The following is a 20,153-nucleotide window of genomic DNA, read 5'->3' as shown; positions in this document are numbered from 1 at the left end:
CCTTCCCCCCGTAAACATCATCTTCCCCCCCGACTAATTACCCCTTTCCCAATTAAACAACTCCTGATTAACATTCACCAGTCCAAGTCTCTCCGGAACTCCCGCCCATTGCTATCCCGACCGGATTAATTCTATCGAAATGCTCGGATCTCCAAAACCACTTCGAAATGTTAATTTGAAGTATTATCCACGAGTAGCGTCGATTCACACCTCTGTCCGGCACTCTCACAAACCAAAATGAGGCGTCTATAAATATTACAAAGTCCTCGTGCCACTAATTTCGCCGTATTTCGATTTTCAATGCATCACCAAACCCTCTTCCCCCAATTAATTCCAGAGCCTCCAGTAAAATAGTCAATTAAAACGCCGATACCCCGATTTCACCGGTAGTTCCAACATCTCCCAATCAGTCTCTTGATAATCAACAATAATTAATCCCTCCGTCAACAAATAAATACAAAACCCCTAGAAAAAGCTCTGGAATACTTCATTCGCGTCCACGTGGCTTCGAAATAGAATCGCGAGTGAAAGACAAAAACCAGAATTTCAAATTAAAAAAAAAATTGTGATTCATAGTTTAAAAATCGATGATTTCTTTCTCCGATGATTCACTCCGGAATTCGATGATATTTTCATGAACGTCACTCGTCACCATGGGGAGCTCAACAGCCCCCGAAAAAGCTCAATCATTATCACGAGGCACCAGTCCCTGATTAATTGAACTCTGATGATTTTTTTTTTCAAACTGAACGAGGGGATGAGGATGAATCACATGGCTGATATTGTGAGGATGGATTAAATGCAAGGGGTCAAATGATACCGGATTTTTTGACGCCTAAAAACGCCGTGGGTTTGCTACGAAAATCTCAACGTGTCTATAAATATCGGTAGCGTTGAATACCGCCCGCCATACCTATATTTTTTAACAACTTGATGGAATCTTCGATGGAACTGCGCATGATTTTTACACCACCAGCGCCATTTAACATGATTTTTTAGTCATTTTTGGGGTGAGAGTGCCTTAGGTAAATTAATTGTTTTTATCGAGTAATTATTTTCCATGTGGAAACGAATGTGATATTTATTGCATTTGGTAAAAATGATTAGTTTCTTTTGGTTTTACTGTAAACATTTTTTAAATCATTCATTGAAATCGCGAGTGAAAAACCCAGCGAATTCTCTGAAAAATTCTATTGAATTTCTATTAAACTTTCTACTGATAAAAATCACAAGAAAGTACAGCATTTCTCAAGCATCAAATTTCCTCCAGGAAATAATACGAAACGTGAAGACATTGCATAAGAAATCGTTTGAAAGGGGTGAAAATAAAAGAAAGACAATTCAATCGCTTTATCAACTTTTATTCAATTTTATCGTTCCTCAGCAGATTTTTAGATTCAATTCATTAGATCCATCGACTCAAACCCCTCAAATCGATGAACTCCCTTTCTGCTGACTCATTTCACGAAATAAAGGGGGAAAATTAAAATTTTCATAAAAAATAAAAAAAAACATTCATTACCCGTAAGAACTATACATAATTTATTATTATGCTACGTGTGTTCTCTCGCATAAATCCTTCAAAAGTTCGTATCTCAAATCATCAAATTGATGCGTCCACTTCGGTCACGTGTTTGTTTCAGTTATTGTTTTTTAATAGATTTTTTAAACTCTCGTGTATCGGAGGCGAAAGGAAATGGAAAATCCTAAATTTTTAATAATCAAACTCAAAAATTGTACAAAAAACATCGCGTTGTTGTTTAAATCAGTGGAGAAGAGTCGATTTTCGATTTTCAAACATAAGAATATCTCCCTAACTTTTGGTTTTACGACAAAATGTCAGAAGACACTTTTAATCGGAAATTTGATTCCTCAAAAAAAAGGTTTCTGACATTTTCCTCTAAAATCACTCGTTCTCGAGATAAATTAACAATTAACAAAGCTCAAAGCTTACGTCAAATGGAATCAATCGCAAAATTTTTAATAAACATTTCAGAATTTAAGGGAGACAGAACATTTTTCGTGATAAACTGAAACATCTGGAAAACGTCTACTTGAAACCCTTTTTTTGTTTTTAGTTGAGGGTCAAAAGGTCTTGAAGGTCACAATTACTTGACCTCATCTAAAAAAGCAAAAAAAAAATTTCCTCAACTGTTTTCAAACGTTGTTTCCTATTAGATTTCATTTTGCCCTTCCCCCTCCCCTAAATTCCACCACTTCCCCACTGAATAAACTCGCAAAGGTAAAAGAAACTGGAATCGCACACCAGTAAATCCACTTTAAGTTATCCGCCAACATGATCAGTCAATAATGGTCTCAACACGAGTCTCGGTACGTTTTTATCACTCATTTAACAAATTAAAATAGTGATCAATTGTCAGTGTTCAGTGGCTAATTTTTTTGGCTGACGTTCCTTCGCACGTTTGAGTCGTTGCATTAGGAGATTGTGAAGCTGGTCGACTTCCTTAGGTGCTGCTTGAACAATGAAAATCCTAATGTCACCGTGAACATCCATGGCAGTTAGCCTCAGTGATTTCGGCCCTGCGAGTTCAGCTGTCATTCCAGGCCATACTTTAGTGTTTAATATGAGTCGTTGGGTGCCTGTTGCACGTCCAACGAGTCGGGACTCGTCGTCACGGTCGTTCAGGCGGAGGGTACCTCTCCCTCGCTCTTGCCAACCACTAGTTGCCTGGGGAATTGCAAAGTTTTTATTTTTTATTCATTTTTGTACTGATAAGTATTAATCCGTCGGTGGATTATTTACATAACTTCATTCGAGTATTATTTACATATAAACTTTGGTTTTTCTGTCAACCTGTATTTAGTTGCTGTGAACATATTTTTAAATTCTTATATTATCTCTTTTAATGCAATCATGAAGAATTTTTAGACTTTTAGAGTCTATCTCTGCCAGGAATGTGGCTATGGTATATGGCCTAGAAGTTTTCATTTCCAATAACTTATCGAACATTTTATGTGATAAATAAAAACAAAGTTTTTATTTATCATATTTTTTGCTAATTATTCATCATGATTATACGTATTATTTTTATTCACCATTAATTAGAGAACTTCAAAATTCAATTCTATTTCATATTGATGGAAATTTTTATCAAGTTACAGTCCCACTGAAAATTCATTATTCGAAATCAATATCCAATACAAATTCATCAATAGAATAATTTTAAAAACGTTAACAGGCTTGAAAAAAATGAAAGAATGGAGAAAGCCTCACCTTATCAAAAGCAAAAAGTTTGCAATTGATCTGAAGAACATTGGTCTCCCCCTCCTCGCCCGTGAGAAGAGTAACCTGGCTGTACTTCCTCTTATTAGCACGATTGGCCTCCTCCATCTCCTGGGCAGCCTGCGTCAGAGTGAGTCCAGGTCTGCTAGTGCTTCGACAGACAGCAGCAGCACTGGAGAACAGCAACTCCGAGGAACCATTCTCATTGCTCTTCTCCTCCTTGCTCGTCTCCTCCTGCTCCTCACTCTCCCCATTGTCGTTATCATTCTCTTTAGCAACAGTCACCCTCTCCTTGAGGTTCTGACCGAAAACGAAGCTCGAGGCCGACGAGTTAGCTGTCACTGCACTATTTACACTGTTCTCGTGATGCTCCTTGGAGCTCGTCCCCAGGGGCAGGAACTTTGGCGCCTCCTCTGGCTTTTTTGTCTCGTTATTCGTCTCTGGGGTGTCTTCACTCGATTTTTTAACCTCCTCACCGTTTCCATCGAACAATGCACTGTCTGTTACTTTAGTGAAGGGATTCGACGTGTCGGTGGGGGTCAGGGATGTGCTGGGGGAATTAGTTGCTAGTGGAGTCAGTTGGGAGGGCCGGAGGAGGCTCGAGGGCTTCAGGACTGAGGTCGATGATGATTTGCTGAATTCACTTATGCCGAAGGAGTTGCCGAATTTTGAGGCTGTCAACACTGGACCTGCAAGGATTATTATGCGGTTAAAGTAGCGCCATCCTCTGGCCGGGCTACGCTACTTTAGAATATTTTCAGTTTTGGAATTTTCCAATTAAATTGAGTGAGAAAAATTTGAAAAAAATATATATATACCCAGTCAGTATTATCTAAATTGAATTTCGCAAATCGTTAATATTTTTTCAAACATTTCTTTCTTATAAATAAATGGTAGAACTTGTTTGCAAAACGGTAGATCATTTTTTATTAGGCGTCAAAAAATTTGGATAAAATATTGAGATTTTAATCTTCAATTACAATAGAAATATTAGAATATTATGTGAAATATTAGAATATTTTCACATAAGACACTGGGGTAAATCCTGATTCTTAAACATTTTTTGTTTGAAAAACAAAACGACCATTGAGAAAAAAATTACGATTCCGAATGTAATCGAGTTTTCTGAATTTTTTTTTTTCAGTTTTCAATAATCTTTGAATTTACCGTAAGGGTGGAGCTACTTTATTCTTCTGCTTTTGAGTGAAGTTTCTAATAATTAGACATGTTGATGAATGTGGAATTATGCCAGTGGAAAAAAAGGAGTTTTCCTATTTTACCTTGAAATTAATAGCTTTTTAGATAATTCCACAGGCTCTCACAGAATTTATTTTCCAATTAATAATTCCCCTACTGGACATCTCCAAAAATAAAAATGAAAACAGAGGGCGAAATCAAGCCCCATATTGTCTACTTAATTCTGAATAATCGCCAGCGGTTGATGAATTAATGTCCATCAGCATGGAGCCGCGAATTCTGTCTCTCAGTTGATGAAAAATATATTTCTCTCAGTATTTGCAATATTGGACTTGAAAAAATCGTTAGAAATTCCAACTACTCATTCTGGACTTTGAGGGAAAAAGGAGTCTTTCCATTTTTCCCTGGATTCAACATTTTTTTAAGATAATTTCACACAGGCTCTCACAGAATTTATTTTCCAATTAATAATTCATCTACTGGAGATCTCCAAAAATAAAAATGGAAACAGAGAGCGAAATCAAGCCCCATATTGTCTACTTAATTCTGAATAATCACCAAGGGTTGATGAATTAATGTCCAGCGAATTCTGTCTCTCAGTTGATGAAAAATATATTTTTCAGAGTATTTGCAATGTTGGACTTGAAAAAATCGTTAGAAATTCAGACTACTCACTGTGGATTTTGAGGGCGGAGTTGGAGGAGGGCGAGGACGGCGTCTGGGAGCTGTCCTCCCCTGATTGTCCCTCAGCTTCGTCTGCAAATTCATTGAGGTTATGAACCCTCCCACCTATTCCCTCACCAATCCCCAAGAGATAACTCAGAGGATCGAGTAAAACGTGAATAAATTCAACGAAGCCGGCGTAAAACCAGCAATTTCAACTATAAAAAACGGAATTTAATGGAATAAATAAACGAACCGTTGGCTGAGTTCTCACTGGCCTCTTCCGGTGCGTCGAACTTCATGATTATCGGCGGCCTGGGCCTGTTGGACTCCTCCGTGCTCTCTAATCAACAAAGCAATTCGAGATTATTCACCAACAAGAGTAATCCTAGATTCGATGAGAAGGGCACAGATCCATTGTCATCACAAGCAAAATAGAGTAACCGTCGCACATCGAACAACGGAGAGGTACGTGGGAAGGGTGTTTAATCGTGAATTGTCCCTTCGAAGGGCTGATGGGGGAGGAGAGCAGAGGGCTGAGGGATTGTTGAGAAAATGGCTGAGAGGGTTATCGTGGCGATTAAATGTGTTATGAGAATAGTTTATTTAACAGTATCACAAAACGCACCCGTGCAGTCCGCCATTTTTTAACGTGCGAAATGATTCGTGGTGGCGGGGTTGTAGAGGGAAATCTGGAGGTGATTGTGGCGGGTGATAACAGATGTCGCGACGACATCATGACGTCGAATAAAACAAGGGAAGGGGAAGGTAGGGTAAAACGGACACTTTTGACTTTTTTTGAAATATTCATGACGTGTTGAATTGTTCATGAAATGGAATAATTTTATTTTTCAATTGAAAAACAATGATTCATCTTTGTGATGAGCTTAGAATGAGCTCAATTGATGAATCTGTTTCTGAGTTATGAATATTTTGAAAAAATTAAAAAATGTCTAGATGTAGACAACGAGCTTTCACATGAATTTTGAGATACCCTTGTTTTAAAAAGATCTGTTGATTTTTTTGAGAGAGAGGTCTATTTAAAATTTTTGCTCCTCGTCGAGTGAAAACGTTTGCAGAACTCATCGTCATCTGAATTTATTCCAAATAAAAATGAGAAAGAAAATAGGGGAAACAGTCGTGAGATGATTTTGTACTCTTTAAATTCATTTTTACAATGAAAAATAGGCAACAATTGACGTAAAAATAGTGGCCCTCTCCACCCAATGAAAAAATCTGTCTTTTGACAGATGCCCAAGGGATTTTCGATTCAAAAAACTAAAACAAAGATGGGAATTGCCATTGGACGAAGCAGTTCGCCCTCGAGCCAATGGCAACATCCCCTCTCAATCCAAGATGGCGAGCGCGTTTGAATTTTGAGCGTTACGAACGGTCAGCGTTCGTGCAGGTGCATGCACATCCCGCCTATTGAGCCCTCATTTTCCTCAGTTAAAAGTGAAAAAACTAGGTGTTTTTCGGGATTATAACCGAACCGACGTGAGTCAGGTTCACAGTGAAATCAGCAGGATGGAGAACTTCATGAAGGTCGAGAAGATTGGCGAGGGTAAGTACCAAAAAACGTATCTCACCGCCGGTCCTGTCCCTCGACGTCACCAAAATCTCGTCCTCACGTGGGTTTTTCCCCACAATTTCCATTTTTTCACCTTCAACTCGTGATTTTGGAGAGCAAAAAGTCCGGAAAAAGTGTCTCGATCATTGTGTCGACAATTTTCGTGACGTTGAAGAGCCCCAGAGGTTCTGACGTTTTGTTTTCTTGTGTTGCGAAGGCACTTATGGCGTCGTGTACAAGGGGAAACACAAGAAAACTGGGGAAATTGTTGCCATGAAGAAGATTCGTCTGGAGAGCGATGACGAGGGCATACCCTCCACAGCCATCCGCGAAATTTCCTTGCTGAAGGAGTTGAAGCATCCGAACATCGTGGGCTTGATTGATGTGCTCATGGAGGAGTCCAGGCTTTATCTCATCTTCGAGTATCTCACCATGGATCTCAAAAAGTATATGGACACTCTGGGGAATGAAAAATTAATGCCCGCCGATACTGTCAAGTCGTATTTGTACCAGGTGAATACTTAAAACGTGAAAATAATTGGCTTGAAGTAATTGGGGAATTTAACACGTAATTACCTCGGTGAGGAGTGACTTTAGGAGGAAATATGAGAAGACATCTTTCGTTAGGAATTCAATTCCCCACAAAAAAGATCTTCTGACATTTCCCTCTAAAACCAATAGTTTTCGAAATAAATGCATAGTAAGTAAAAATGGAAATTTTAATTTTCCATGATTTGCCATTTTTTACTACGAAATTATGGGAGAATAATAGCTAATAATCGTATTTATTTAAGATCACACGAGCTGTGCTCTTCTGTCACACACGACGAGTCCTCCATCGTGACTTGAAGCCCCAGAATCTGCTCATCGACGAGCGTGGCGGAATAAAAGTCGCTGATTTCGGTCTGGGAAGGGCATTTGGCATTCCAGTGAGAGTCTACACACACGAGGTCGTTACCCTCTGGTACAGGGCTCCCGAGATCCTCCTAGGCACCACAAGGTACACGTGTGCCATCGATGTCTGGAGTATAGGGTGCATCTTCGCTGAAATGGCGACGAAGAAGCCACTGTTCCAGGGGGACAGTGAAATTGATCAGTTGTTCAGAATATTTCGGTAATTCATTCTTCAGTTTCTTCTAATTTCATTAATTTTCTTCGAAATTAAATTATTTTCAAGCTATTCTCATTAACATCAGCTTTTTTAGAATTTAATTATCTCGATAACGAGTGTTTTCAGAGAAAAATATAGAGATTTTTTATATTAATTCAATTGAAATTTCAACAAAGAATGGTCTTGTACATTTTTCTCTAGAATAGCTCGTTGCTGAGATAATTCTATAATTTTATAATAAATAAATACCACTATAATGAGGAATTTCAGAGGAAAAAGTCATCTGAAAAATCATGTCGAGTAAAATTATGTAATTATTACTAATTAATTCTTTTGTTTTATGAAATTAAATTATCTTCAAGCTATTCTCATTTACATCAGCTTTTTTAGAATGTAATTATCTCGATAACAAGTGCTGTCAGGAAAATATCGAGATATTGTTTATTAATTCAACTGAAATTTCAACAAAGAATGTTCTTTTACATTTTTATCTAGAATAGATCTTTGCTGAGATGATTCGATAATTTTATAATAAATAAATATCACTATAGTGAAGAATTTCAGAGGAAAAAGTCATCTAAAAAATCATGTCGAGTAAAATTATGTAATTATTACTAATTAATTCTTTTGTTTTATGTTTGCCCAGTGTCTTGAAGACACCAACAGAAGAAAATTGGCCTGGTGTCACTCAACTAGCAGATTACAAAGCCACATTTCCCAACTGGACGTCAAATAATTTAGGAAGTCAGGTGAAGCCCCTGAACGAAAAGGGTGTTGATCTCCTCCAGGCGATGCTCATCTACAACCCAGAGAAACGTATATCAGCACGTGCAGCTCTCGAGCACCCCTACTTCGACGATCTAGATCTCAATAAACTTCCTCCAACGTGATAAATATACCGAGGAAAATCATGTGGTTTTGGATTCTCCGGGACGACAATCTCCACTGCTTCGTTCACGGGAATACCTCTGTCGTTTCTTTTAACTCCACAATTCGATTTTAAAGTGTAATCGTTAAATACTCCAGTTTGATTCCATATTCACGTCGATATGCACTCGGTGTTTATTATTCCTCTCAAGTTTTATTATAATTTAACTCAATCGCACTTTTGTGTATCTCATTTTTTATTTCATTTGATTATTTATCTTGATGTCGGTTCATTTGAGGGGTTTTCCACAGGTCGCTGACTCTTCGCATTATTTTCGAGTTGAAATTCATGGTTGAGATATTTTTTGGACATGGTCTGGGGGATCTTTTTAGAGAAAATGTCTTTGGGTGGATTAAGGCGATGAGAATGGAGTTTTATGTCATGAAATTGCAATAGAAATTCACTGGAATTTAAATTTCAACAGAATTTGAATGGAATCGCAATTGAAATTCCTGTCATCCCACATCTATAAAATCTTCTGCAGAACATGTCCATAACATATTTTCAGCCACGTCGTCACAATTGTCTGTATAATACACATTCCTTCCCTGTCCAAGCAATCATCATGCTCGCAGGGCAATTCGTCCAATGAACTTGTAAATATTTTGGATGATAAACGAAAAATTGAGAATTATCTCATTATGTAAACAACGAAACCGTACGAGTGTTCAATTTTTGACATGTGACACGTTGATTGTCTGAGGAGTTGGAAAAATAAAGAGAAATAATGTAATGTTTCTAGATCAGATTAATTCTCGTTAAATTAATTATGTAAGTCGTTCGTGGGTCTTCCCTCAATAGAGAGACGAGACTTTCCGGGAATGCGGAGTGTCGGGTCAGCGGTCCGGCATGCGTCATACAATTTTCTCGTTATCACTGAGATTTAATCATATCGTTGGAACAGCATGGAGTGGGAAAATTCAACAACTGGATTTTTTTCATCTGTATAAATTTAGAATTATCTCAGTAACCAGTCATTCTAGGGGAAAAAATCATAAGACACTTTTTATTGAAAATTTCACCAGGAACAAAAAAGGTCCTGATACTTTTCCTTCTAAAACCACTCGGTATCGAGATAATGATAAATTGAACAAGACCTGAAAAATCGATCTATTAGGCAAGAACAGAGGAAAATTAACCCTCTTCAATTGCCATTATCTCAGGATTGGCTGAGTGAAATTTGAAAAAATTACCGCCATTTTCAAGATAATCTCGTAAGCTTGAAAATGAAAAAAGACTCATCCAAATCGCATCGTTCGTTCGAAAGATGTCCCATTCTATTGATGCCTCTTGTGACGCGTTTCGACGAACGATTCGTCATCTCCATTCAGGCGATGTGGGGATGCGTGACGATGAGGGGAGAGGGCCCATTCTTATAAAACTCAGGGACGTTCAGTGGCTGTTTACAGTGACAATTCACAGTGCGGACGTTCGTCATCGTAAGTTGCATTACAATTTTCCTTTATTTCAACTAGAGCAAAATTTTCGTTTCACAAACCGCGGACATTCTCCACTATTTTATTTATTTGCGCTTTTAGATTAATTCCTCAATTACTATAAATTATTATGCCTCATTTAGATTTATTTCCGTTCATATTCCGTCTTGGAGAACGAGAAAAATGGAATGTGAAAATGTTTTCTATTTTTTTAAAAGTATTTTAGAAGAATTAATTTTACTTCTTGAATTCTTGCAATGAAATCGCGATTAAATATTCAATATTTAGAGTTGCTTTCGTGGGAACGTCCTTGGTCGTGCTCAGGGACACATCCGTGGGTTGAAGGCGAGTGAATCGACTCAATTGATCCTTCGCGGGTGTAATTACCAAACCGGTTGGCTGACCCTGTGGAATTCTGTTATTGTAATCAGATGATTGATTTTCGACAGATGGTTTTGCTGAGGAGTTTAGCAGTTCTCGTGGGAGTTCTGGCGGTGGCCAGTGGGCACACTTATCACATGGGGTCGTGCCCCACGGTGGAGCCCCAACCGGGATTCCAAATGGGCCGGGTAATTACCAGAAATAACTTAATTTTTATTATTAGAATTTTTTATTCTTGCGGTTCCTGAGGTCTTGGAAATTTCATAGAGACTAGATAGTGAATATTCCAAGAGGGAGTGGGTTTAGAGAAGAATGTTGAGGGTTTTTTTAAGTATTGTAGAGTGAAATTGGAGTTTTTTTTCATTCTCAATAATTTTTTTATTCATTCATCTGCAAATATCACGGCAACTAGTCCATTAAATAGAAAATTCCATAAGACATTTTTTGTAGATCTTAAAATTTCTCAGAAAAAAAAACTTATGACATTTTCCTCTAAACCCACTGATTCCAGAGATATTCTCCCGACACGGACATCCGTAAATTTCCCGTTCATGAATTATCGAAAAACCTTTTTTTTATTCAGTTTCTAGGCAATTGGTACGTCATCCAGAAGACATCAACAGCCAGTAAATGCATCAGCTACAACTACACCCGCGGGGACGAGCCCGGGGAGTATATAATCACCCAAGACTCCAATCATCCAGTCCTAGGTAATTTCCCTGCATTCATGAATAAATAGAACTCAAGAAATCTCCAGAAGTCGAATCGTTCATAAAAAATTTGCTGTAATTCAGTGGAAAAACCTTTGAACAAGAAGTCGAAAATAAAAAATCTGCTAATGACTTTATGAAGGATTCTCTCTGAGTGATGCGTCATGCCGGCTACAACGAATGAGGATTGTACATGATCGAGACCGATTAAATGAATGAGTTTAAAGTGGTTTATTGTTAGTTGCTGCTCTCGCAGTTGATTCACGTTTTTTTTTATTCCAGGCCTCACACCACTGAAACATGAGTACCATTACACTGGGGAGCTCACGGTGCCCGAGCCGAGTACCCCCGGACGCATGCAAGTTCGTTTTCCGTTGAGTAAGTACGATTTATTCATAATTTTTTTACTAACAGAAATAGAGAAGAAGTTATCTGACTCAAAATCAATTTGCGAAATTCTCTCAGGGGAAGGTAGAGTAAAATGGTCACTTTTTACTTTTTTAAAAATATTTATAAATAGGGAATAGATTTATCAATTGAGCTCAGTCTGAGCTTGTCACAAAGGGAAGAATTGTGCTTTTAATTGAAAAATGAGATTATTCCATTTCATGAACAATTCAACACGTCATGAGCATTTCAGACAGTCAAAAGTGTCCATTTTACCCCACCCTCCCCTAAATAAAATTTTACCCATTTCATTTAGTTAGTTAATCAGTCTTTACAGAACTTTATTCACCATCATTTTTTTTCCATTTGTCATATTTTACTCATTTGTTTATTCATTATTTAATTATTCGTTATTAAATCTCCTATTTATTAACTCATTTTAATTCTACGCGGTGATTTCTCCTTTTCTTACCTTATTATAATTACAGGAGCACAGTCTTTGCAATTAATTCGGTTATCAACAAGGTCTTAATATAACAGAAAAACATTACTTCATGAGTAAAAAGACTTCAATTCGCTATTTGGCTTATTTAAATGATATCACAGGCTAAGAAAACATAACTTCCTTTCTCTGCTTAATGAACAAATATTCGAAAAGGGCGTTGCTAAAGTTTCCCCCTAATTCCTAAAGGAATTGAATTCCAAAAATTTTAAAGGCGTTTATTTAACATAAATTGGCAATTTAACAATATATATATATATATATACAAATTATATACACGTTATGATAGTTTCAGTCGTAGTCTCAGCCCTTGGGCTCTTACTTACAAATATCTTGGGGGTTGTATTTTATTCAAATGACAGGGAGATTATTTACAATGGAAATAAATGGATAATAGGGAAAAGCGACCAGTGAAAAGCCCTAAAACATGAGGGATAAGTAGAATTGTTCAATAAAAAATATTGAATAATTTGATTTTTCCATACTACTTATTCTGTTAAAACATTTTCTATCGAAATTCCTCAGCTCAAATTTCCCTTTTTTTTTTGTTCGATTCTGTACAAACAAAAAGATTTAAAAAAATATCTCTTCCTCCAGGTGTTGCTGGCACCGCGTCGCACGTAGTCTTTGCAACCGACTACGACACCTACGCGGGTATCTTCACCTGCCAGTCCCTGGCGTTCGCCCACCGCCAGAGCGCAACAATCCTCTCTCGCACGAAGGAGCTCGACAAATCGAAGATCGATGAAGTGAGAGCTAAACTGAGTAGATTCGGAGTTGATCCCTTCGAGCTCAGCATCGTCCCCCAGACAGGCTGCGACACCGGAAAGGATCCTGTGGACATCGACATCAACCCTGGCACCTTCAGTGCCGAGAACATTGGGAACTTATTCAAGAAGGCTGGGGAGAAGATTGGAGACGGTGTGGAGTGGGTAGCCAACGCTGGGAGCAAAGTTTATCACAAGATAACGGGGACTGAGGAGAAGGAGAAGAAGCCTGCCAGCACGACACCCCCCAGTCACGGCAGGATCGAGACTAATGATGTGGAGTGGATCCCGTGAACAATTCTGGATTAGTAATTTTTTTATGAACTCATTCCCATTGTGACTGATATTTAGCTGGAGAAGAAGCGGAAATTTTGGGGGTTTCGTCATTAGACTTTTGTATTATTTCGTGATGTTTTTTATCGATTCGCTTGTGAAGATAGAAGACTTTTTGGGGAGTCTTATCTGCGGAGATTAGAGGAGGATGAGTTTTTTGGATCTGGAAGAATATTGAGTGGCTGCCGATGGAATGTAACTGAGATTATTAATAAATATTCGTACGATTGAGTTGGCGAGTTTTCTTGGGAAAAACTTAATGAATTCAAGACACTCTCACTGCAGAAATCATCGAACTTCAATGATTTCGATTTAATCAATAAATACTTTGAAAATACAAAGTGATGTTTTATCATTACTGAGATACAATTGATATTATGATCTTTATTATAAAAAAATTAAGTTATATCTTGGTTCATTGTATTTACATAAAAATTGAGGACAGCCTTGTCGCACTCCTTCGCAAAAAAACATCACAAGAATTCGCATTAGTGAATACAGTTATCATCACTGGAGTGTTGTACTCGTTCCCCATTCTCTCATCCTTAATCTACAACTGTGATAACAATAATTTTTTAATTATTAACTGGAATTTAATAATTGGTACAATTGAGTTTGGTGAACTTAAGTATTAAAACTTAACATTTGTAAATTAAATGTAAATTCTCGGAACTTTCATGCCATTTATTCTACTGGAGAGAAAGGAATAGAGATGAGTGACGAAGTTTCTGATCATTCTTTTGTGAGTAACTCTCGAACGATTGGGTTTAGAGGAAAATGTTGAAAGATATTTTTTGTAGAGAATTTAATAGGCTACAAAAAATATATTTTCACATTTTGCCGTAAATCTCAGCCTTCTACACATTTTCGGGAAATAAACTTTCAATACTTCTAAAACTCATCTCTTCTCCCATTCTCTTGATGAATCAATTCGTCAACAGATTCCCCTTCAAAAAATCTTAGAGTAATCTCTACTCTCCAGAACCCCATTCCCATAAACGTTAATTCACTCTTACATCCTCCCCTCAATAACATGTCCACCCCCACGTCCCTCACGCAACTAAGACGCACTAATATCCCAAGACTCTCCACTACTGCTATTATTAACCGAAGAATGTCTGCTGATCTGTGGCAGATCAAAATGCCACTTGCCCTCGTCCCCCACGTTCTCCACCCTCCACTCACTCTTCGCCAGCGGTGGTCTCGCCTTGACCCCCAGAGTGGTGGGCCTCTTCCCAGGGTTTTCATCCAGCATCATCCTCAGAAGTTCAATCGCCCTGGGATGTTTCTCCCCAAACCCCCCTGGAAAAATCGCCTTCCTCAGATCCAAGATGGCCATCATCCTCTCCATATCAGTCCCAAAGGGGCTCAACAACTCGAACAAAATGATCCCTAACGAGTAAATATCCACCTTATAATTATAAACCTGTCCATTCATCTGCTCAGGTGCCATGTAGAGATGTGTCCCCACATGGGCCGTGTGCAGACCATTCCCCACGCCCTCGCCCCCATTGGGGGTCCTGGGCTCCTCCCAGCCCTCAGTCATGGCAGTGGCGAGTCCAAAGTCCCCAATCTTGACTTTCTTGTCATAAGAAAAAAATATGTTCGAGGGCTTCAAGTCCCTGTGGATGAGCCCATGAAGGTGAACGTACTCAACCCCATCCACAATCTGCTGGAAAATACTCTCGACATTGTCAGGATTTCTGTCCTGCGTCTGACGCTTCATCCACTCCCTGAGGCTCTCCCTGTGGCACAGCTGCATCTGAATATACAGAAACATTCTGGGGATTTTCCTCGTGGACCTCTGCCCCAGGTTCAGCGACAGGGACGCTTTCCTCTTGTCCCTCTCACTCTTGTCGACCTCATCGACGATTTTCGCAGAGCTGCAGGTGTTCCGAAAGACTATAGACTCTGACTCTTCTCCAACATCATCACCATCGTCTCCCCTGGGATAATTGGCTGATCCCGAAGCCTCTGTGATGCCAGCAGAGTCGTAGATCTCTTCGGTGACAGCAGAGTCATCACTCCCCTCGTCAAAAACAATGAAGGAAGATTCGTCGTTGACCTTGTTGAGCTCCAGTGCCTCGAATGCCGAATCAACTGAGGACTTTTCGCTGTTTGGGAGGTCGATGCAGACAGAGGCATTCGGTTTTGAAGGTGTCATTGATACCTCGGAGGGGAATTCCGAGGGGGAGAACTTCTGTCTGTTGATGTACAGGTCGTCGTGCTCCTCCTTCCAGCCAGCTGGGGGGCACTCCAACCAGGCGTGGAAGTATCGAACGATGTTCTGGTGGTCCAGGTTAGCCAGGGCTCGAACCTCCCTCATTACTCGCTCCCTCGCGTCCTCGTTGTTCGGGAGGGTGATCCTCTTCACTGCGTAGTTCACGTGGTCTATCTTCTTTCGCGCCTCGAAGACTACACCGTAGCCACCCTTACCCAGGCAGTCCACTGGGTCGAAGTCGGTTAAGTATCTGAAGGGTAAATAGAGTATTTGGCGGTTTTAATATCACTTTATAATGATTTTTATTCTCATATTTTTATCATTATTATTCATTATTCATTATTTTTATGTTATTTTTCAATGCATTTATAATATTTTTTTCTATGAACAAAAGTCGTAGATGAAAATTTTAGACAAAATTTCCCCCAAAAATATTGAAATTTTTACTGAAAATACATCAATGATGCTTCTATCAAATGGGAGAAGTTGAATTTCGATTTGTTGAATAATTTGTTTGTTATAAATAAATTTAGCATGTTCGGAAATCTCGGCAAACATTGAAATTGGTGTCAGAAATTAAGAAATTCTCTAGGAGTTTATTTCAAAGTTCAATACAGCCAATGCATTTTATTTCAATTTTTCTCGTTCGACTGTTTTCAAGTTATCGTTCATTAAAAAACGGAGTTCACGCGCCGTAAGTCGCCCGGCCGTTGGGACAATCCGCGTTAAACAGGCGCCGTGAGGGGTTAAACTTTATTTTTTTTAATTTGATAATTGATATTCATTTTAACAAATTTAACTCACAATAAATGGAGCAGACAAAAATACTAATGCCAAAAGGGCAGGAATTTAAACAGAAAACAAACAGAATTTTATGGAATTTAAAAATAATTGATTAATAATGAATAATAACTAATTGCTAATAATTAACCATAAATTAGTTCTAATCGAATTCTTATGGACACGCAATAGAAATTTTATAAGTCTCTTGGAACCATAAGCAGATCCTTCATTAAATTTCTCAATAATCTAGGAAAAACCTGCAATAGAAAATTTATCTGTACCTGGAGACGAATTCTCCCGAGCAATCTAGGGCTGGAGGTGGCTTAGGAGGGGCTCCATTCGGGGGCAGAGGCCTCTCAACGATCAAGGGAGGCAGCACTGCGTCCTTGACAAGAGTGGTAGCATTGAGGAGCCGTTGGGTCAGCATGAAATTCAAGAGAATGGCTGTCGTGATTGAGATTATGAGGACCTCCTTCCACCAGTACCAGAGGGAGACGATTATCACTTGGACTGGGGTCTCCTCGGAGTAAGGGTCCTCCTGGGGTGGGTCTGGGGGGGCAGGGGCCTCCAGAAGAGGCACATGGGTCTTGTTGCACTGGTTGGAGTCCTCTTGCTGCAGGACCTCTTTGCTGTGCAGGTAGAAACCGTTGCCATTGATGAATTCAGAGTTGTAGAGGACTGAGAGGGCGGTCGAAAGGGAGGCGTCTTCCTGGTGGATCGCCAGGGCTGTCTCAGAGGCTGGGTACGGACGCCAGGGGTACGTCCGAGGGGGGCCCGCAGTGCCTGAGAAATTAGAAATTTTTACATCATTGGGTGAATTTGGGGGACGATTCAGTCCATGAAATCATCTTAACGACAGCTTTGTCTCATTTTCTTCTTCACTTACGGTTGGAGTAGATGATATTTGCCATTTTTCTTATTGTTAAATATTTTGGCTAACGAAATCCTCATCTTTGCTTTATTTTTTGAATGAAAAATCAATTGAACATCAGTTAAAAGACAGATTTTTCCTTTTTAAATGGAGAAATTAATTGTTTATTTCTTGGGTGAGGACTGCCTGCTGTTTTTACCGAAATTGTTACCCATTTTTTGCTACTGTCATGAATAATTTCATTAGAATTTGATCCTTGAGAAAGAACAATCACCTGATGAATTAATTCATGATGGGAAATGAGTTTATAAACGTGTAGAATAGTTTTAGGCATTCGAAGTACATATTTCATGAACCATCATTATCATTTTAAGAAAATTCACCTATTAGCTTGACATGCTTCACGTTCTCCTGAATGTACAGCTGACGATCGTGCATCCCCACGTAGATATCCGGGCTCACCGTGTGCTCGTTCCCCCAGTTCCGCTGGGTGCTCTCGAATAAATTCAAGGACGTCAGCTTCTTGGTGCTGTCGCCATAGTCACTCTCCTTTCGTTCTCCATGCTCTCGCCATACCGACACTATCGGGGAGTTCACCTTGTACTGCCACAACTTGATCCCAGGGTTCGTCTTGTTGACCGCCCAGATCAGACCCTCTGGAATGTTCACCTTCAATACGACATTCTCCATCCTTTGGATCAATTTACTGTTGCACTTCTGGTTCTCGTTGGGGATGAGCTCTAGTTCGTGCTGTCCAACTGAGTAGTTCCATCTTAAATAAATAAAATGGATGAATAAAAATTAATTAAAGAATTTAAGTGGAATTTTAGTTGAAATATTTTATTACAATTTTTTTTAAAGATTTTTAGATAGATATTCGATAGAAAGGAGTCAATGGATATTATTTTCTGGAAGAGTAATTCCCATAAGTTTTTTTTCTGTAGAAATCCTTGGGCATAAGTTTTGCAACGAAAACCAAATTAATTTATTTATTTATAAATTAAAGTTTAATCAATTAATTAATGTAGCTTTCCTGATGAATTAATTTCAGTTTAATTACTTCAATTAATTAATTAATTGAAATTTAACAAAAAAAAACAAACTAAAATTAAAAATAATTAATTCTCTTTAGTATTACTTGTCTTGAGGCTGTTCTCAGGCTGTTGTTGATAATTTCCTAGAAAATTAATCAAAAACTTTCTTTTACCTCTCCTGGCCTGTTCGAGGTTCTGCAGCTCGAACAGTGTCTTGAAACCTCCTGACTATGAGGACGTCCTGCTCCAGGTATCTCTCGTTCTCCGTCATGTTCGTGCAGCTGCCCTCGTGGCAGTGGTACAGGATCTTCCCCGTTGAACTGGAGATGCCGTAGGTCCGGGTCTCCCCGGACCCCGAGAGCACCAGATCGTCGGAGTAACGGAATGACGAGCGCAGGAGCTGCTGGGGGGTGACCCGCAGGGACTCCAGGTTCTCACCGTCAAATTTATATAGCCCTCCGCTCAGGGAGGGAATCAGCCTCACCCAATGCCCGTCATTATTCAACTGATGATAAGAATTTAAAGGGATTTCCATTTTTTTAGCATCAAAATTGTCGATAAAATAAAATCTAAAGAATAAAACGAAAAATGGATTAAAAAATTCATGAGCAGGAAGGGGTTTTCCATTTACCTTTGGGAGGAATTATTTATTTTTTGAGGATTGTTTAACTTCAGGTAAAATTCAGAATTTAGAAAATTTAAGGGAGGAATCGATTGTTCGTAAATTGTTCGTGTAAACTTTTTGATGTAAACAAACTGCATTTTCTCAATGATTTTGTCAATTACCTCCCGCTTGTGAATACTGGATGACAGCATCGGTTTATCCTCGAAATCAACGCTCCATTTTTTCTCTCCATTCTTATTCAGATCGAGAGCCAACAGATTTCCATCTAGAGTACTGACAAACACCAAACTGGAGCAAAACCCCTCATTAATACCCAGAAAAGACTTTAAACGAATAGTGTTCCATGAAATTCAAACAAAAAAAAACTTCTCAATCATCAGTTTTCAGTAAATATCTGATAACCCAAGGCAGATACAGAAATTGTCGTGAAGAGTGAGTTTGTACCTCTTGAAATTCCCCATAAACAAGTCCATCGATAAATTTCCATCAATTCCTCCACTCATCTGACCCTGACTCATCAAAAATACTGTTTTATGAAACTTTATTAACACCTCGAAAGACTAAAAAAACGAACTGAGAGTTTTTCATAAATAATTCCAGAGACGAATCCTCAAAACGTACGACGAAAAATAATTTTTCTCTCGATGGAGGCTATCAAATACGTGAGGTCTTCCTCGAGTTATGACGGATAACAATAAATAAATTACATAAACAACGAGTTTGATGTATGAGAGGATAAAAAATATTCTGAAAAAATAGAGAGCCGCACAATCTCTTGAAAAAGTGTGCATTCATCCCCGTGTCATCCCCTGTTGTATTTATTTTCTCCATAATTAATAAAATTTGCTACTTTTAAATTGCGACAGGGATGACTCATGAGTTGTCTTCCACCAGTAAAAGAGTGAAATTGTTTTCGAGCAATCAACAGATCCCCCCGACCCACCAACCCATAATCCACCTCCAAAAATTGACGGATCAATTAGTAAACAAAGTGGTTGATGCAAATCACCTGGAGAATGTTTCATCAGACGTATCGGGCCCGCAAACATTCAACGCTCCAATATTCCCGCCGACGACGACACCAATAGTGGCAAAAACAGCGAGTATCAAGTGTTTCCTGGCTCCAGCCCATAGTGACATGTTTTCAGCTCAAAATCCGCCCGATAATTGACTACTCGAGGGCCCCAGGGAGTCGGCTTGCCCACTGACTCGACAGTTACACATTCTTCGATAATCTCCGGGACACCTCACCCGTATCACTCCGGATTTCTCGACTCCAACAGTATAAACTTGAAAAACAACTGGAGGAATGAGGAACCCTGATAAATCAGCTGAGGTTTGGTTGGTTAATCCTGATACTGCGGTGATGTTTACCAGATGTTGCACATGG

The 20,153-nt window shown here is 38.9% G+C and overlaps 4 protein-coding genes across 4 annotated transcripts; 2 read left to right on the top strand and 2 right to left on the bottom strand.

Moving 5' to 3' along the window:
* Positions 1-1,340: 1,340 nt before the first annotated feature.
* On the bottom strand, positions 1,341-5,795 carry LOC107038641 (ran-binding protein 3). The gene is made up of 5 exons (XM_015257864.1): positions 5,733-5,795; positions 5,361-5,447; positions 5,117-5,197; positions 3,236-3,933; positions 1,341-2,689 (listed from the first exon to the last, which is right to left on the bottom strand). Exons 1-5 carry the CDS (start codon positions 5,746-5,748, stop codon positions 2,378-2,380), a joined length of 1,194 nt encoding a protein of 397 aa, XP_015113350.1. The 5' UTR covers positions 5,749-5,795; the 3' UTR covers positions 1,341-2,377.
* A 675-nt stretch (positions 5,796-6,470) lies between these two features.
* Positions 6,471-9,465, top strand: LOC107039692 (cyclin-dependent kinase 1). The gene is made up of 4 exons (XM_015259454.1): positions 6,471-6,668; positions 6,892-7,187; positions 7,469-7,788; positions 8,432-9,465. Exons 1-4 carry the CDS (start codon positions 6,632-6,634, stop codon positions 8,673-8,675), a joined length of 897 nt encoding a protein of 298 aa, XP_015114940.1. The 5' UTR covers positions 6,471-6,631; the 3' UTR covers positions 8,676-9,465.
* A 586-nt stretch (positions 9,466-10,051) lies between these two features.
* Positions 10,052-13,460, top strand: LOC107039688 (apolipoprotein D). Its single transcript, XM_015259449.1, has 5 exons — positions 10,052-10,152; positions 10,599-10,718; positions 11,114-11,240; positions 11,523-11,618; positions 12,727-13,460. The coding sequence occupies exons 2-5, from the start codon at positions 10,599-10,601 to the stop codon at positions 13,188-13,190; spliced, it is 807 nt and encodes a 268-aa protein (XP_015114935.1). The 5' UTR covers positions 10,052-10,152; the 3' UTR covers positions 13,191-13,460.
* A 43-nt stretch (positions 13,461-13,503) lies between these two features.
* LOC107039679 (eukaryotic translation initiation factor 2-alpha kinase) lies at positions 13,504-20,110 on the bottom strand. The gene is made up of 6 exons (XM_015259441.1): positions 19,773-20,110; positions 18,925-19,051; positions 18,312-18,643; positions 17,488-17,876; positions 16,515-17,016; positions 13,504-15,700 (listed from the first exon to the last, which is right to left on the bottom strand). Exons 1-6 carry the CDS (start codon positions 19,901-19,903, stop codon positions 14,290-14,292), a joined length of 2,892 nt encoding a protein of 963 aa, XP_015114927.1. The 5' UTR covers positions 19,904-20,110; the 3' UTR covers positions 13,504-14,289.
* Positions 20,111-20,153: the final 43 nt, after the last annotated feature.

The sequence above is a fragment of the Diachasma alloeum genome, unplaced genomic scaffold (assembly GCF_001412515.2).
Source record: "Diachasma alloeum isolate Michigan unplaced genomic scaffold, Dall2.0 Dall_scaffold_00178, whole genome shotgun sequence".
Taxonomy (NCBI): domain Eukaryota; kingdom Metazoa; phylum Arthropoda; class Insecta; order Hymenoptera; family Braconidae; genus Diachasma; species Diachasma alloeum.
Note: the sequence above shows the minus strand (reverse complement) of the source record. Positions and strands in the feature narration are given on the sequence as shown.